General features: G+C 46.1%; 1 protein-coding gene across 10 annotated transcripts in view; it reads right to left on the bottom strand.

Annotated features, from left to right (window-relative positions):
• Positions 1–17111, bottom strand: part of PLEKHG3 (pleckstrin homology and RhoGEF domain containing G3) — a 41214-nt gene that overhangs the window by 18146 nt on the left and 5957 nt on the right. For 2 of the 10 annotated variants that reach the window (XM_081290729.1, XM_081290731.1), the window contains exon 1: positions 6873–6973. The exons of 3 other annotated variants lie outside the window; for them this stretch is intronic. Coding sequence is in view for 3 of the 7 variants with exons in the window: in XM_081290730.1 (XP_081146856.1) it covers positions 9759–9782 (24 nt within the window). In the remaining 4 variants the exon portion in view is untranslated. Of the gene's footprint in view, positions 1–178; positions 445–6872; positions 6974–9758; positions 9901–17111 lie in introns of those variants that run through there. 5 more of the 10 variants (XM_081290737.1, XM_081290738.1, XM_081290730.1 and 2 more) reach the window with 4 other exon arrangements.

Genomic DNA, 17111 nt, shown 5'->3' with positions numbered 1-17111 from the left:
GGGACCCCTGCTATGTACTCTTACAGCCTCCCAGGTTTCCTCTTCTGAGACTCTCTGCTCTGGACTGTACATTACTTAAGGACAGCAACCACAAGGGCTGATTTGGCAAATGAATAACAATGGAGTACAAATTGATGCTTTTACTAAACTAAAAGTCAGGCGGGCCAGACCTACTTACCATCCATCACTTAACTCAGCCCGGCCAGCCAGGACCTTCTGGAACACAGGACTCTGTCATGCTGGATCTCAGCAGGGGGTGGGAGAAGGTCACCTTTGAGGTACTCTACAAAATCCCCTCAAGTGGCAGATGAGGACACAGCAGCAGCCCTGGGACCAGCCTGGTGTTCCTCTCTGCTGTGCCACACAGGGAGGATTACATAACAGGACTGTGTGGGTGCATCTCACAGGAGAGCCCTAGGGAAGACGGTGCTGCTGCTTCCTCCTCCCTCTCCAAAGAGGCTTTGCAGTTAATCAGCTCTGCCTCTCTGGAGAACCAGCAGCAGGGCAACAGCAAAGGCAGCAGGAAGAGAAAGACCCAAGCCTCACCTCCACTCTGGACCCCCAGCTCTGGGGCACTCTGATGTCCTTCAAAGCAGCTGTATAGTCAGGCACCGTCCCCCATCTGGAACAAGGGATTTATGGCCTAAGACCTTTCCCAGATCCCTGGGGTCAGTCACCTCCTGTGGGGAGGCTAAAAGGAAAAAGCCCAAATCCCAAATGGATTTTGCAGCCAGGCAGCTCACAGCCTTAAGGCAAAGGATTAATTACAGACCCACTCCAAACTGCACATACCAGGGAGATCTGTCACTATAGGGTACCTTCTGAGGGTTACTCCTTGGGGATCCCATTGGGTGAGGATGGCAACATAAATACACTAGGAACCCAGAAACTAATTATTTTCTACTTTGAGAAGTTTTGAAAAAGTGGAATTCACACCTAAATTCTCCTAGGGCTAAAACAAACCAGAGAAGCCACCTACTGGCAGGTTCTCCGTGCCATATGCAGGAAGTCACCCCTCAAACAAGGCTATGCAGCAGGCACTCTCAGGGTCCCCATAGATTCAGAGCTGAAGCCCCAGAAGTAGTAAGTGGTAGATCTGGACTTGGAAAGCAGGCCCCAGAACTTATGCTCTACCAGCCCCTGCCTCCCTGATGGATTTCACACCAGTCAGGGCGACAAGCAAAGGATTAGTGACAGCCCCTGGATGCATGGCTTTGCTTCAGAATAAGCTATGGAGGACATGGGAGACATGAAAGACTAGGGTCTATAACACTCCAAAGGACTGAGAAGGCTATTTCTGGACCTGCCCACCACGTGGCCTCTAGCATTTACTCTCCCATTAGAGCAACACAGTAATAATACAAATTCCAGGTCAAAGGATCACAGGCCATGCAGAAGCAGAAAAGAGAAGGGAAAGGTTCCCCAGGATCAGATTAAAAATTTCTCAGATGACAACAGAAACCCTGCAGTGACTGGGAGACCCACCCATGATCACAAGGCTCTCTCTCCTTGGCAGAATTCACTGGGAAAGAACCTAGAGGTCAAGAAAGGGAGGGCCGAGGAGAAATGGGCAGCAAGTACAGCAAGGCGGGTCCGAGTGTGGGCTGTGGAGAGGGCCGCTGTGACACAGTAGACACACCCCAATCCATCTGAGCAGAGACAAGTACCACCCACATGCTCCCAGGACAGGGGCAGCCTTTCCTTCCTATGTGATCCAATAAGCATCACCCATAAGGTAAGATCCTCTCTCCAACCTAGGAAGAGAAATTGGTTCCTCCAACTCATCCTGGAAGACACCGTCTGCTGGGGAATGAGGGGATGAGGCAGACAGCAGCCAGTCTCTCAAGCCCACGCACGCCCACCCCATGCCACCACACTTGGTCTCCAAGTTCCCTAAGCATCTCCTGCAGAGACCTCTTCCAACAGAGTCAATCCAGTCAGTATCAATCCATGAATTAACCTTCTGGAAAATCTACTTCTCATATCCTAAGCTGTGAATCCCTGTCGAGGTCCCCAAAGAAATTTCTTTATGATGAGCCCAAGAAACACAGGTATATACCTTTTTTAAGGATGCAGGAGCATGAGAGGGAGGGAGAATGATTTCTTTCTCTTTCCTTCTTTTTTTTTTTTTTTTTTTTGGCAGAACTGGGGATTGAAGCTAGGGCCTGACATGCCAGATAAGCACTCGACCACTGAGTCATACACTCAGCCCTTTTTTTAAAATACTTTTACTTACTTATTTGTTTGTTTGTTTATTTATTTATTTATTTAAATTGGTGCTAAGGATCGAAACAGTACCTCACATGTGCTAGGCGAGTGCTCTATCACTGAGCCACAACCCCAGCCCACTCAGCCCTTTTAAAAAAATATTTTGAGACTGGGACTCAGCTGGGCATGGTGACACACACCTGTAATCCCAGCAACTCAGGAAGCTAAAGCAGAAGGATCATCTGCCTGGGCGATTTAGTAGCACATGGTCTCAAAATTAAAAAAAAAAAAAAAAAATTGAAGGACTGGGGGTTGTAACTCAGTGGTACAGCACCCCTAGTAAACCCCCCCACACACACAAAAAAGCTTTAATTTAAATATAAGGAAAATTACATCCTTCCTCTACCCCACACCTGCCCAAGTTACACAGCCTCACCTCCTGAGAATAGGCCCTACATCTCCCCAGGTATGGAGGCAGGCAGGTTACAGCAGGTCCCTTGGAATCCCAGCAGGGTGGACTGGGGCCAAGTCTCACATCCTTCCCCTCCCAACCATGCCTCAGCACCATGCCCTCAATCTGACCCAACAGGGGGGAAAAAGATACCCCCAGGAAAGTGCAATGCCTTCTGTGTTTTGTCCTCAGGCCTCTTGTAACTGAGCAGTGAGATCTTACTTCCCCACCACATTCCCTTTAGAAAGGAACATCCACAGGGGTACCCACCTGCAGCCCTCAAGAATTCTATGCCTCTGGTTTTGGGGAATCCCCAGGAATCACCCCATTCCCTCAGACTTTGCTCCCAGGCAGCCAACGAGCTGAGAAGGCAGTGAACCCTTTGGTGGGCAGGTAGGCTGGAGACTCCCCAGAAAACATTCTGGTTAAGAGAGGCTGACGTCATCCTTTCACCTACTGCCCTTCCTTCACCCCACACCCAAGAACGGAAACGCCACAGCACCACACCTGTGTGGTGTGGTGGGCAGGAAAGGAGTAAGGGGGTTCCCCCAATAGTAGCTGCTCCAAAGTCCACCTTCCTCAGCCAGAAGGTGCAGCCTGCCGCCGTCACCTCTTGGCTGTAAACATCTAGATGTCCTAAAGGTCTCAGAACTAGAGTGGCCAAAGGGCTTTTGACCTTCCCCAGAACAATCCCCCAAGTCCATCTTGAGAATCTCCTCAGAAAGGGTGCTGAAAGGAAGCCACAGAGAGCAACCACAACTGCTCTGACACCAGAGTGGGGGAGCAGTGTAACTTCCACAGAGATCTCAACTGAGACCCTAAAACCACGAGGCTGTGCTCTCCCAGCTCTGCACACCCCCGGCCACCCGGCTCCCACAGCCCAGCTCCTGCCCATCAGTTCCTACTGCTCCTGACCCATGTCCTAGAGCCTCTCCAGGGGAGGGGACGACCCCAAGGGGGCTTGGCCACCTGAGAAAACTCCCTGGGGAGTGACTCTGTGTTTATGTATGCAACATGCTCTGTAGAGGCTGTGGCAACTGTGTGATCAGGGTTGCTGGACCATTCAAACCCAGCCCAGCTGGCTCAAATTCATTTTCCCTCAGGAATTTGTTTTCCCAGCGCCTAAGAGCAGCAGGGGTCCATGCTGTCTGAGACCCTGAGCAGGACCACAGCTGCCAGGAAGGAAAAGAATTGTGGTTGCTCTGCCAATGGAGCCCCCCCCCCCCACCTGAATTCCAGGAGGAAGTCTGGGCCTACAGCCTGAAGTCCAGAAAACTCCCTCAGCCTGGCCTTGGAAAGGAAGGAGAGCCCTGGGGTTCACCCACACCCCGATGTTCTCACCTCCCACAACCTCAACATTTGCTTGTGAATGCAGCATTTCTCAGAATGCAACAGCAGACCCTCTCCATCTATAAATGTAACCAAATCACTTCCTTTAGAAAGGCATCCTCAGTCATTTCCAACATACTGTGCTACAGTAGGGTGAACAATGCCCTGCCATGGAAAACCATGTCCACAGATATCCTCAGAACCTGTGTCACCTTGTGTGGCAAAAGGGACTTTGCAAATGTGATCAAATTAAGGATCTTGGCCAGGGGCAGTGGCACACGCCTGTAATCCCAGTGGCTGGGGTGGGGGTGGGGGCTGAGGCAGGAAGATCATGAGTTCAAAGCCAGCCTCAGCAAAAGCAAGGCACTAAGCAATTCAGTGAGACTCTGTCCATAAATAAAATACAAAATAGGGCTGGGGATGTGGCTCAGTGGTCAGTCAAGTACCCGAGTTCAATCCCTGGTACCAAAAAAAAAAAAAAAAAAATTAAGGATCTTTTTAAAAAAAAATATATATATACTTTTTAGTTGTAGTTGGACACAATACTTTATTTTATTTATTTTATTTATTTTTATGTGATGCTAAGGGCCTCCCATGTGCTAGGCAAATGCTCTACCACTGAGCCACACCCCAGCCCAAATTAAAGATCTTAAGGTGGGAAGATCATCCTGGATTATCTGGGTAAGCCCACTGTAATCATAAAAGGAACCCCACAGGAGTCAGAGTAAGATAGATGTTTTTATGACGTCAAACAGAGGAGCAGAGAGAAAGAGGTGGAAGATGCTATGCTGCTGCCTTTGAAGATGGAGAAGTGGCCATAAGCAGAGGAAGCTGGAAAGAGCAAAGAAACAAATTCCACCCTGGAACCCTTAGGAAGAACGCAGCTCTGTGGACTTAGCTTAACTCCTGACCTCCAGAACTTTGAGATAGCAAATGTGTGTTGTATTAAGCCACTAAGTTTGTGGCATTTGTTATAGCAGCAGTAGGAAACTAATACGCACACGTCTTTGAATTCTAATAACCTGGATATCATTTAAAGCACTGGTCCACGGAGTTCATATATGCAAGCATTTCTTTTGAATTAGTGAACCCCAGCAGTCTGGATCTTCACTACCAGACAGCAAGACACCACTAGGTGCCCGATAGATGCCTGCTGGGAGGACTTCAGGACCACACCTAGAACACTTCACCACTCCTACAGTGGATAAAGGTAAATAGTGGTCAAGGTCATGACCAAAGCCAGTTCCTTCTAGACTAATGAGTATCCACATGAGTCACTGCCAGCAAGTTTCCAGTGAGCCAAGAAGCACCCAGGATGGGTGACTACTCATTCACCCAGCAGTCCCATCCTAGTTGGCCCCAGATACGGGGCAAGAACAGGGGCACTGCTGCCTTGTCATGCCACATACAGAGTGCTTAGTCACAAAAGACCAGGAGGAAGGGGAAAGTAACCAAGCCTGGACAAACAATTTTGATGATTCTGCATATGAATATCCCAAGAAAAGTTATCTACCAGGAAGTTTCACATAAACACATACAAAAGTGAAAGAAGGGCAATTACAGTAGTTTATAAACTGCTGCTGCTCACAGCCAAGACAGGTCACCAAGGCTTCCAACATAACTTACCTCTATGCAGGGAAATGATACAAGGTCCCCAGAAGATGCAGCAACCAAAGAAAGCTCTAAAAGATGGTGCTAGAAATTACTCTTGGAAACCACGGGCAGATCCAAAGTTTCAGAGGGCCCACCCCTCATATCTCTAGGTCAAAATGATTCTAGAGGGCTGAGTGTGGAGCTCAATGGTAGAGTGATTATTGAGCACGTATGAGGCTCTGAGTTCTACCCCCAGCACCAGGGAACGGGAGGGTGTCTCAAAGGATCTTTGCTACCTGGCAGCAAAATTAAGGGCCCTCGCCCTGCAAATTACCCATTTTATAGGCACCATCCCCATTTTGGATGGGAATGCTTGTTTTGAGGCCTCTAGGCTGGGAGAGGAGCTTTGAAAAGAACAGGGGAGCCACACCTTCAGAGTGACAGCATTCATTACTGCATCAGGGACACTGGAGAACTTCAGTGGGAACAGAGGGGTCCCAGTAAATCCTGCTGAGTTCAGCACAGAAGAGAAAGTACAAGTGTGCAGCTCCAGTCCACAAGAGTTAACGCACTAAATTCACACACAAGCTCTGGAGTCAGACAAACCTGATTTGAATTCCACGTCCTCTACTTTCCTGGCTCTATGTGTCCTTGGGCAAGTCACTTGACCTCACTAGGCTTCAAGTTCTTCATCAGCAAAATGGGAATAGTAATAGTAATAGTAATAGTAATAGTAATAGTGCCAATCTCACTGGATTCTTTCCAAGAGATGATACAAGGAAGTATCTGTGCACTTGACACTCAGTAAGCCACTCAGTAAGTCGACCAAGAACGGTGGTGGTGGTGGTGGTGTTGAGGACAATGGTGGATAAATCTCTTATTTGTTCCATAAGCACAAAGAAAAGAGATTTTTCTGACTTGTACCCAAGTTTATTTTACCCATCTCTCATATTAATACTGAATATACAAGATCAATTTGGTGAACCAGCATGACTTAATCCTGCTCCACCAACACAGCATTTATCCATCTTCTACAACCCACCATCAATTCAGACCAAAAAAGTGCAAATACAGAGCAATTTAGCTGGAAAAAAATAACGTGATATCCTTTCCCAACAGAAAGTCAAATCAGAAAATGAAAGATAAATGAAGAGATCCACTGCTATGGCAGGAAGGGCGCATTCTGTAGCATTCTGCAGGGAGAAACAGCATGTACTAGTAGGAGCTAGAGAGAACAGAGCTAAGGCATTGTGGGAGCAAAGGCAGAAAGAAGTGACCAACAAAAACCAACCTTGACTGTGGTCCTTGGGATTTTAAATCCAGCTTCAGGATGGACATCTGGGAAAGCCAGAACATGAGACAGGACAGACTGGAAAGGGCTCTGGTGATCATCCATTTTCTAAGTCACAGGGAATATCAACTAGCGGGGAAAGCAGAAAAATGAGTATAGAAGAGCCCAGGGAATATAGCCAGCTCCTCTCCAAATGAGCCCTTGCTCTGTTCCTAATGCATGATATGGTAAGGAGCAGGGAGGTGAGCATTAAGTACCTCAATGTCTACTTTTCGGGGATAATGCTAGTTGTCCTTCCTGAGTTGTGAGCTTCAAAACTCATTCACTTGACAAGTATTTACCAAGCACCTACTTTGCACAAAGACCTTTGTGGCAGCCTTGTGGGAGATACAGCAGTCAATCACACACATTTGTCTTAGGAGAAACAAGACAAGTATCTCAATAACAGAAAGAAGCAGATTAACTCTGCTTTTCCCAGGATGTAGCTCAGTGGTAGAATGCTTGACTAGCAAGCGTAAGGCTCTGGGTCAAGCCCCAGCACTATAAAAACAAAACAAAACAAAACCCCCAAGAAGTACTGTCTTGGAAGGCAAAGGAGATCCAATCTGCCTGTAGTTTGGGAATTCATTCAAAACCTCTGAGCATGATGCTAGGCCCTGAGGACACTGAAATGAATGACACATTGTCCCCATCCTTGAGGAACTTGAACTCTAGCAGGGAGAACACTCTTATAAACAGATTATCCACAAAATAATGCCTTGAGTGCGGGTACAGAGTATGAACAAAGAAACCACGCTAACATAATACGAAGTGCTAGTGCACCCAGGGGACCAGGGCACTTTCCAGGAAGAGGTGGCATTTTAGTGAGTCATGAATGATGAGCACACCTTTAACAGGTGAGGAGGAGATCTCTGATGCTAAGGGAACAACATATGGGCAAGATGGATCCCAAAAGCACCTGGACCACCCAGAACCTGAACATCTGGCAGCAAGAAATCAGACTGGAAAGCAGGCCAAGGACAGTGTGAAGAGAATCCACTCGGCCATGTGGAACTTGACACATCCAAGGAAGGTCTGGAAGAACCACTGCTGGGACAGGCAGAAATGGATCTCCATGAGACAAGGTATATGAGAATGTGCCCTAAAAAGGAACAAAATGAGGGCTGGGGATGTGGCTCAAGCGGTATCGCGCTGGCCCGGCATGCGTGCGGCCCAGGTTCGATCCTCAGCACCACATACAAAGATGTTGTGTCCGCTGAAAACTAAAAATAATAAATATTTTTAAAAAAAGGAACAAAATGAGATATGTAGGGCTGTGACTACAGGTGTCCATAGAGTCCAGCAGCCTTCAAGAAGATGCAAGGCCCCAAGAGGTGCTAACTGTTCAGTGTTTCTAGGAGAGATGGCCCCAGGCAATGCTGGCTCAAAAGAGGAATGAGACCTATTTCTGTTCCAGGAGAAAGAAATGTGCCCAAAATAAAGGTGACAACATGAGCATAAATTAGAAGTTCCCCAAGGCAGAAAAAGACTAGCTACTCTAGAAAACTGACTACCAGGTCTTAGCCAGAGGGGAATTGATCCCTCAGGGATCCTAGGCCAGCAGCTCTCTCCAGGGCTCAGGGAGGGCTCCTCCACATCTTACCCCCCCCCCCAGGGTTTCTTCTTGGCCATTTGCACTTTCCATCTCCACACTGGTCAGAACTGTGGGTGAGACTGCCAGGGTGCCTTCCTTCCCAATTCCAAGCAGGAGCCTCCAGACCCAGAATAGAAATGTGCACAAGTGTGGCCTCTTTGTGTGAACTGCTGCAGTGGTTTAAACCCTCCTGGCCTTCCCTACCTCCCAGGTACCATGGGGAGCAAAAAGCTCTCATTACTACCAACTCCAACTGCCTTTGCCCTGGGCTTTCACCTGGGGCCTGATGAAGTTACAGGAGTGGATCTTCCTAGGCAGGATTCACACACAATGTAAATTCTCAAAGGGAGGTACAGGGTGAGATCCCTGTTCTGCAAGTCCAGTAGGCCCCCATCCCCCATGGGGCTAAGGGGCCTCCACCAGGGAGGCCTAAGGAACTCATCCAACCAGTTCCAAGGAGGAGGGGGGAGGAATCCCCACCCCCCACCCTGCCCCTGCTGAAAGCCTACAAAGACCAGAATTCAGAGGGTGGGGCAGCTGTCACCAATCCGTTTCTGGGGTATATGGTGAAGCCCAGCCCAGGCAGCAGAATCTACTTCTGGAAAAGTGAGGCCTTGATTCGGAGGCAAAACAAATAGCCAAGTTAGGGCAACAATCTGCCCCCTAACCTCCCAACACCTGCTGCCCAAAGCTACAGAAATGGTGGGTGCTGACCCAGCGTCCATCAGGGTGGGGAGAACTTCCTTTCACCTGTGCTACCAGCCACCACTTGCTTTGATACAAAACAACCAACCCCTGTGGATTCTGGGAAAAGGAAGCTTCAGGAAGAAGTGTGAGATTAACTCTGCTTTTCCCAGGGTATGTGTGTGCAATCGCGTGAGCTGGGTCCCACGGGACCTTCTTTCACTGACCACCCAACTCTGAATATTCAAGATGAGAAGACCCTCTGAAGTGTCCTAACAAAGCATTTGCAGTAGCTCCAAAAGGAACACAGGACGATGTCCCAGGCACAAGCACAAACCCACCAGAAGCAATCAGAGCAGGACACAAAAGGAGCCACTCCTGCTCCCCTGCACCTTGCCCAGGAACAGCCCTCAGTTTCTGAACCCCCATGGGAACAGCCTGTCTTTTCCCCCAAACCTGTAGCCAGCCAGGTTTCCTGGAGGCTGTCAGACAAGGCTTGGAGGCCCAGAGGTGACAGAAATCCAGAGACACCCCACTTGCACCCCAGGCCTGGCCCCAGCGGTACCTACCGCTTTCCTCAAAAGGGCTCCCATCCAAGCACCAGCACCCAGAGGGCGGCCAGGGGTTGGGGAGCGGCATTCTCCTGGGGGACCGGCAGCCCAGCGGTTAACAGGCTCAGGGCGAGCAGCAGCAAACTGCCACCAACAGCCTCAGGGGGGAATTAAGCGCCCCGCCAATTAAAGTGCCCGCCACCTCCAGCGAAACCTCTTCAATAAATGTCCTATTCAGATCCAGTTCCCGTGTGGGTCATACTTTCTGCATTTCTCTCATTCCTGACTGCTGGGGGGCCCAGCACAGGAAATGCAGCTGCCCACCACAACTCAAAGGTCCCAGCGGGGTGAGGACGGACTAGCCCCAGGAGGTGAGCAACACTCAGCAGAAGACCCACAAGTATCTCCAGCAATTAAGCACATGGGACACTAAGTGCAGGAAGTCAAATACTGAAGACTCTCAAACAAAGCCGGATCATTCACCAGCACAACAATACGCCATTTATGCTGCGCCTCCCCCACCCAGGCCCTCAGAGCCTGAGGCTATTAACCCTTAGGTCCTCAGGTCAGCAAGAGTGGAAGGGAGGGACAGAAGGACCTCAGTTATTGTCCCCATTTTACAGATCAGGAAAACTGAGGTGTAGTGGCTCCTGAAATTATCTCAGCTGACATTTATCAGGGTGCACAGAGCATGGTGCTAACACATCCTCAACATAATCTCAGGATGTTCACCACTCAGGGCGCCCAGATAGATGTGGGAGGCCTGAGTTTGCTGAAACCCATTAGCAAAAGCATCCCCTGAAGGCCCAAGAGGTGGAGCCAAAGATGAAAAGAAAGGCACCATCCCTCAACACCCCTCCAGGGAATGCCCTTGGAGACTCTGCCCTTTCACAACTTAGTGCTTTTTGCTAGGACCATACACCACGGGGCAACCTCAGAATAAGGCCAAAATGGAGTCACGGGGAATTCATAACTCACCTGTAAGTAACCTGTAAGAAGCCTCCAGAAACCACTAGTGAGAGCACAGCTGAGGAAGAGTGGCTGTTCTCCTCCACCACCCCCCCACCCCCCCACCCCCCCCACCCCCCCCCCCACCACAGGGTGCTAATCTGCACCTTGGTTTAGTGAGCCCAGTGGCCAGTATCCTACACTGCTTTCTAGGTGTTCAGTCACTTCCTCCAGGGTTCGATGCCCTTTCTTCCCAGGTCTTTCCACACTCAAATTCCTACTCCCATTTTTTCCCCTAGTGCTAGGGACAGAAGCTAGGGCTTCATACACTCCAAGTGCTCTACCACTGTGTTACTTTCCTAGCCCCTTTTACCAATTCTGGCAGCTGTGTGAATGCTTACCAGAATAAGATTAAAGCACACAGGAGAGACAGTGTTTTGTGGGTGCCTTTATTGGGAGAGAAAAGCACCCCCCCACCCCACCCCCACCCCCCACCCCCGTGGAGGCATAGTAAAGGTTTGGGAATGGAAGCTCACCTCCTTCCTGCTGCCTGGTCACACTCAGTGGAAACAGAACCACAGGATCAGAGCATAGATCTCTTCCTGTCTGAAAGGTAGACTGCTTGAACTCACCTATATATATCGACAGCATAAACCATACACCAGGTGCTGGGGACATGTATGAATGAGACAATTCCTTGTTCTCATAGAGCTTACATTCCAGTGGGGAAGAGAGCCATCAATGACAGACAAATTAATCTATTCCTGTTTGGGTACTGAGAATTGAACCCAGGAGTGCTTCTTTACCACTGGGCTAAGTCCCCAACCCTTTTTATTTTTTTATTTTGAGGCAGGATCTAGCTAAATTGCTGAGGCTGGCTTTGAACTTGCCATGCTCCTGCCTCAGCCTCCAGAGTCCCTGCTGTCAGTACACTGAGCTACACCCCGCACCCCCAACGTATTTCTGGGTAGTGCTAATTGCTATGAAGAAGATGGAGCTGGGAAAATAGTGTGACAGGGGCATGGGAACTTCATTTTAGGTAAGTACTCGGGCAAGTGTCTGAAGAAGCCACTTTTGGTAAGTGCATGGTAAGAAGCAGCAGGACATGCAAAGCTCTGGGGAAAAGCCTTCCAAGCCTCTTGTCCTCTACCCCACCTCAAACCTCTACTCACACTCATGATGAACCTAGATCTCAGCATCACTAAGTGCAGAATTCCAAAATATCTTGCTTTTTAGCCTTCCTCCCCCTGTGACCAATGAAGCGGAGCTCAATATAAAAAGTATAAACCATGTGAGGAAGCAAACCATCACAAGGGAGTCGGAAGATGTAAGAGAGAGGCTCAAAGATCTGAAAAAGACTTTTAAAAAATACACACTTTCCAACTTCAAAATCCACTACAAAGCTCCTGTTATCAACATTGTGCTGTACTAACATAAGATAGAGATCAATGGAACAGCATTAAAAGTACAGAAATAAGGGACTGGGGTTGTGGTGGAGCGCTCACCTAGCATGCATGAGGCACTGGGTTCGATCCTCAGAACCACATAAATGTAAAATAAAGATATTATGTCTACCTAAAACTAAAAAATAAATATTAAAAAAAAGAAAGTACAGAAATAAAACCTCACACTCACATTTACAGTCAACTGATTTTCAACAAGGGGCCAAGACAATTCAATAAGGAAAGAATGGTCTTTTCAACAAAAGGTGCTGGGATAACTGGATATCCACATGCAAAAAAAAAAAAAAAAAATGAATATGGACACCCATCTCACAAAATGTCAACACAAAAATGTCAAAACGGATCACAGGCCTAAATGAAAGAAGCTTAAGCTATAAAACTCTCAGAAGAAAAGACAGGAGTAAGTATTTGAAGTGTTTGTGACCTTGGGTGAGCAAGGGTTTCTTAGGTAAAACACTAAAAGTTTAGATAAATTAGACTTTACCAAAATTTAAAAACTTTGTGTTGAGGGTATAGCTCAGTGGTAGAGCACTTACCTAGCATGCACAAAGCCCTAGATTCAATCCCCAGGACAGCCATTAAAAAAAAAAAAAAAAGTGAAAAGATTAACTACAGAATAAGAGAAAAATTACTTGACAATGAACTTATATCCAGAATACATAAGAACCTTTACAACTTAACTATAAAAAAGTCAAACAGGCCAATTTAAAAATGGGCAAAAAAAATTTAATTCAACATTTCTCCAAAGAAGATACAGAAATGGCCAATAGGCACATGAAGAGATACTCCACATAATCAGTCATTTAATACAAATCAAAATCACAATCAGGGCTGGGGTTGTGGCTCAGTGGTAGAGTGCTTGTCTAGCATGAGTGAGGCACTGGGTTCAATTCTCAGCACTGCATATAAATAAACAAAATAAAGTCCATTGACAACTAAAAAAATATTTTTTAAAAAATCACAATCGATACCACTTCACACCCACTATGATGGCTAAAATCAAAATAATGGATAAGAAGTGTCAGGGAGGATTTGAAGAAACCAGAACCCTGACCCTTGTATATCATCAGTGGAAATGTACAATAGTGCAGTACCCAGTGATGCACACCTATAATCCCAGCTACTTAGGAGGCTGAGGCAGGAGGATGGCAAGTTTAAGGGCAGCCTTAGCTGATAGAATACCCCTGAGTTCACTCCCCAGTACAATAAAATAAAAATAAGTTGCAAAATCAGATAGTAGTGATGGTTGTATACTCTGTGAATATCCTAAAAAAAAAAAAAAAATCAACTATATACACTGTACTTGGGTGAATTTTAAGAAGTGTGAAATAGGGCTGGGGATATAACTCAGTTGGTAGAGTGCTTGCCTTGCATGCAAAGCCCTGGGTTCAATCTCCAACACCAAAAAAAAAAAAAAAAAAAAGATATGTGAAATAAATCTCAATGAAACTATAAAGAATTAGAGAAAGAAAGAATATTAAAAGCAAAAAGAGTATAGGAAAAATATAGATCATTCAATAACCACTGCTGGAAAAATTGGCTACTCCTCTGGAAAAAATAAAATCAGTTCCACCCAAGAAGATTGGGTAGTTCTCAATCATGGCTACACAGAAAAGCCCCCTGAGTACTTCATGACCATGCCTGGGCCTCAGTCCAAGGAACTTCCCTCTTGCTGGTCTGATCTGGAGCAGGCTCAGGCATCAGTACATTCATTAAAAGTCCTCCAGAGGCATTCCCGTGCAGCCAGGGTAAAGAAGCCGTTGTCACTTAAGAGCACACAACCTAGGTGAATCAAGAGGGTGAGTGTGGGAGGCAAAACTTGACTTTATGAGAAAATATACTAAGAGATATATTTATAATATCAGAATAGGAAGGATTTTTTTTTTCCTTTCCTACTTTTGTGGTACTAGGGATCAAACTTCAGGCCTCACACGTGTCCAGACCAAAAAAGAACAAGACACAAAGTACGACATTAGAACTAAAATGTCCCCATGAAAATGACATTATTTAATAAGGTTAAGACTATGTCTATGTAAATATATATAATATATATAGTCCACAAAATATTAATTAACAGATATATAGGGCACGCATAGATGTGTACAAACACCTGTAATCCTAGAGATTCAGGAGGTTAAGGCAGGAGAATTGCAAGTTCAAGGGCAGCCTTAGCAATTCAGGAAGACTCTGTCTCAAAATAAAACATAAAAAAGGGCTGGAGATGAATTCAATCCCCAATACCTCCCCCAAAACCCAAATACATATGTTATATATACATATATGTATGCATGTCTCTATATGTGTATATATACATACACCCCTACAAATCAACAAGAAAAGATAATGGCAATTAAGAATGCATAGAAGAGCTAGGGATGGTCCTGACACCTTGAATCTAAACAACTCAGGAAGCTGAAGTAGGAGGGCTGTAAGTTGGAGGCCAGCCTCAGTCACTTAGCAAGACTGTGTCTCAACAAAAATATATAAAAGGATGGGCATGCAGCACAAAACCCCAGTACTACCTCCCACCCAACATACACAAAATGTGTAAAGCATAGAATTACCTCTGAAAAACTACCTAAGGAACTCTTAAATGTTTTACTTAGGATGGGGAGCTGGGTAACTAGAGAACAGGGGAATAATTTTCACTGTATTCCCTTTTAGAGTTTGGATCATATGGATAAAGTATTACCTGTTTAAAAAAATTTTTTAAGATGGAACAGTAAACAACTGGCCAATAGACATAAGCATCCCTAAGTAATTGAAGCGTTAATTTTTAAAACAGTTTAAAAATAGTTTTGTATTCCCCAGATTAGAAAAGACAGTCCAAATATTAGTGAAATAGGAGCTCTCATATTTCAATAAATTTCATTTATTGAACTCATTACAATAAATGAGTTGCAAATCATTGGGAGGCATTATTTTGACAGTAGTTTGAAAGGCATGCTTAGGATACAGTAATCCCCCTGCTGGTCTACACAAGAGAGAAGACTGGCATGTGGATGTTCTGTACAGAATTTTCTGCAGTTGTGAGAACATGGACACAACCTACATGCCCATCAACAAGGGAAGTGTGACATAAATACACAATATTCCACAGAGCAGTTAAAATGAATAACCTAGCTTCTAGTTTATTGGCATGGATGAATCTGAAACAATGTTGGATTAAAAAAACAACAAAGAATGTAAGTCCAAGAAGAATACATTCAACACAACTCTATATGTCAAAATTAAGACAACATGATACTATAAATTACTTGTAAATAACATTTTAAAATATAAAGACATGCATAGGAATGATAAACCCCATGTTAGGGGGATATTACTTCTGAGGAGAGGAAAGTGAAAAGGATTAGAGAGAAAAAAGCTTTGGTTGCATCTGTAACATTTTATCTCTATAATAAATAAGAGAAATAAGTATGGGAAACAAACATTTGCTGAATCCAGATGGTGGGAATGTGGGTAGGGGTCTCCAAGCAGCTAACAGCCAACAAGAGCCCATAGCTCAGTGTCTTTTAGCAGCATTTGGAACCCAAACAAAGCTCCTGATACAAAGAGGCCTAGGATTTTTTAAATTGCACTCTTCTCTGTCATTTCCGGCCTCTGAGAGAGAAAGTGAGAAAAAGTGGCACCCAGATAGGTGCTTTTAGATGGAAATGTTTGAAAGCATTCTTATTTCAACTAAGGCAAGCACCCTTTGGGAAAACTGACGACCTGCTAGGTTGAAACTGAATTAAGACTGAACCTATCTCAGCTCTACAGTAAGGCAAACCTTGGCTACTAGGACCCCCTGTGGACAGGGACCGGTTAGAAATGCCTTGCTTTTAAAAAGAATGCAGCTGGGCATGGTGGTGCAGGCCTGTAATCCCAGCTATTCGGAAAACAGACGGGAGGATAGCAAGTTTGAGGCCAGCCTAGGCAATTAGACCCTGTCTCAAACTAAAAAGGGGCTGGGAATGGAGCTCAGTGGTAGAGCACTCCAGGGAGAAGGGAGAGAGGGAGGGAGAGAGGGAGGGGGAGGGGGAGGGGGAGAGGGAGAGGGAGGGGGAGAGGGAGAGGGAGGGGGAGTGGGAGGGGGAGAGGGAGGGAGGGGGAGAGGGGAGAGGGGAGAGGGGAGAGGGAGAGAATTCCCACCTAGGGCTGGGGGGGTTGGTTAAGTGCTTTAGAGCTGAGCTCACACAAGGCCCTGGGTTCCATCAGCAGCACAGGCCCCTATCCCTATCCTCCTCCAAAAAGAAAAAAAGTGAGAAAAAGAAGAAAAAGAAAATTTAAACCTCACCCTTTCCAGAGTGTTGGCTAAGTGATCTTGGACCTTGTAGGGACTCAGTTCACTTATCTGTAGACGGGATAATATTATTTATTTTGCCTTATTGAGAGAGGATTTATGACATTATTACTCAAGTATCAATACCTTTGAAATTTTTAATCAGCTGAGAATTAATTTATTTACCTTTATTTTGTTTATTTACTTTTATGTGGTGCTGAGGATCGAACCCAATGCCTCACACATACTAGGCAAGCGCTCTGCCACTGAGCTACAGCCCCAACTCCTGACTGGATAAAAAATATATTTTATACTTCCCCGCCATCCTAAACGGGAACATCACTCAGCCTTTTCTTGGTGACTCAGGCACACAATTACCAGCAGAACATCTACTTATCACACTGATGATTCTGGAGGCCGAAGGTGTGCCAAGCCATTCCCCCTAAGTAAATGACCCTGGGCTCGGCCATTAGGAGTTGCTTTCCTAGTGCTTTGGTCTCAGCCTGCTCTCACTGCCAGCTCTCACTGCAATATGGTCATATTCCCTCTCTGTTCTGGTTTCTTTCCTGTCTTTCATGTGCTGCTTCTTATCTGCTGTGGGCTTGGAAATAGGATGACAATGATTATAAGTAAAAGTAAAATAGGCCGGGCATGGTGGGGCACACCTATAATCCCTGCAACTCAGGAGGCTGAGGC

This window comes from Spermophilus citellus (assembly GCF_964194105.1).
Source record: "Spermophilus citellus genome assembly, chromosome: 4".
Classification (NCBI taxonomy): domain Eukaryota; kingdom Metazoa; phylum Chordata; class Mammalia; order Rodentia; family Sciuridae; genus Spermophilus; species Spermophilus citellus.
Note: the sequence above shows the minus strand (reverse complement) of the source record. Positions and strands in the feature narration are given on the sequence as shown.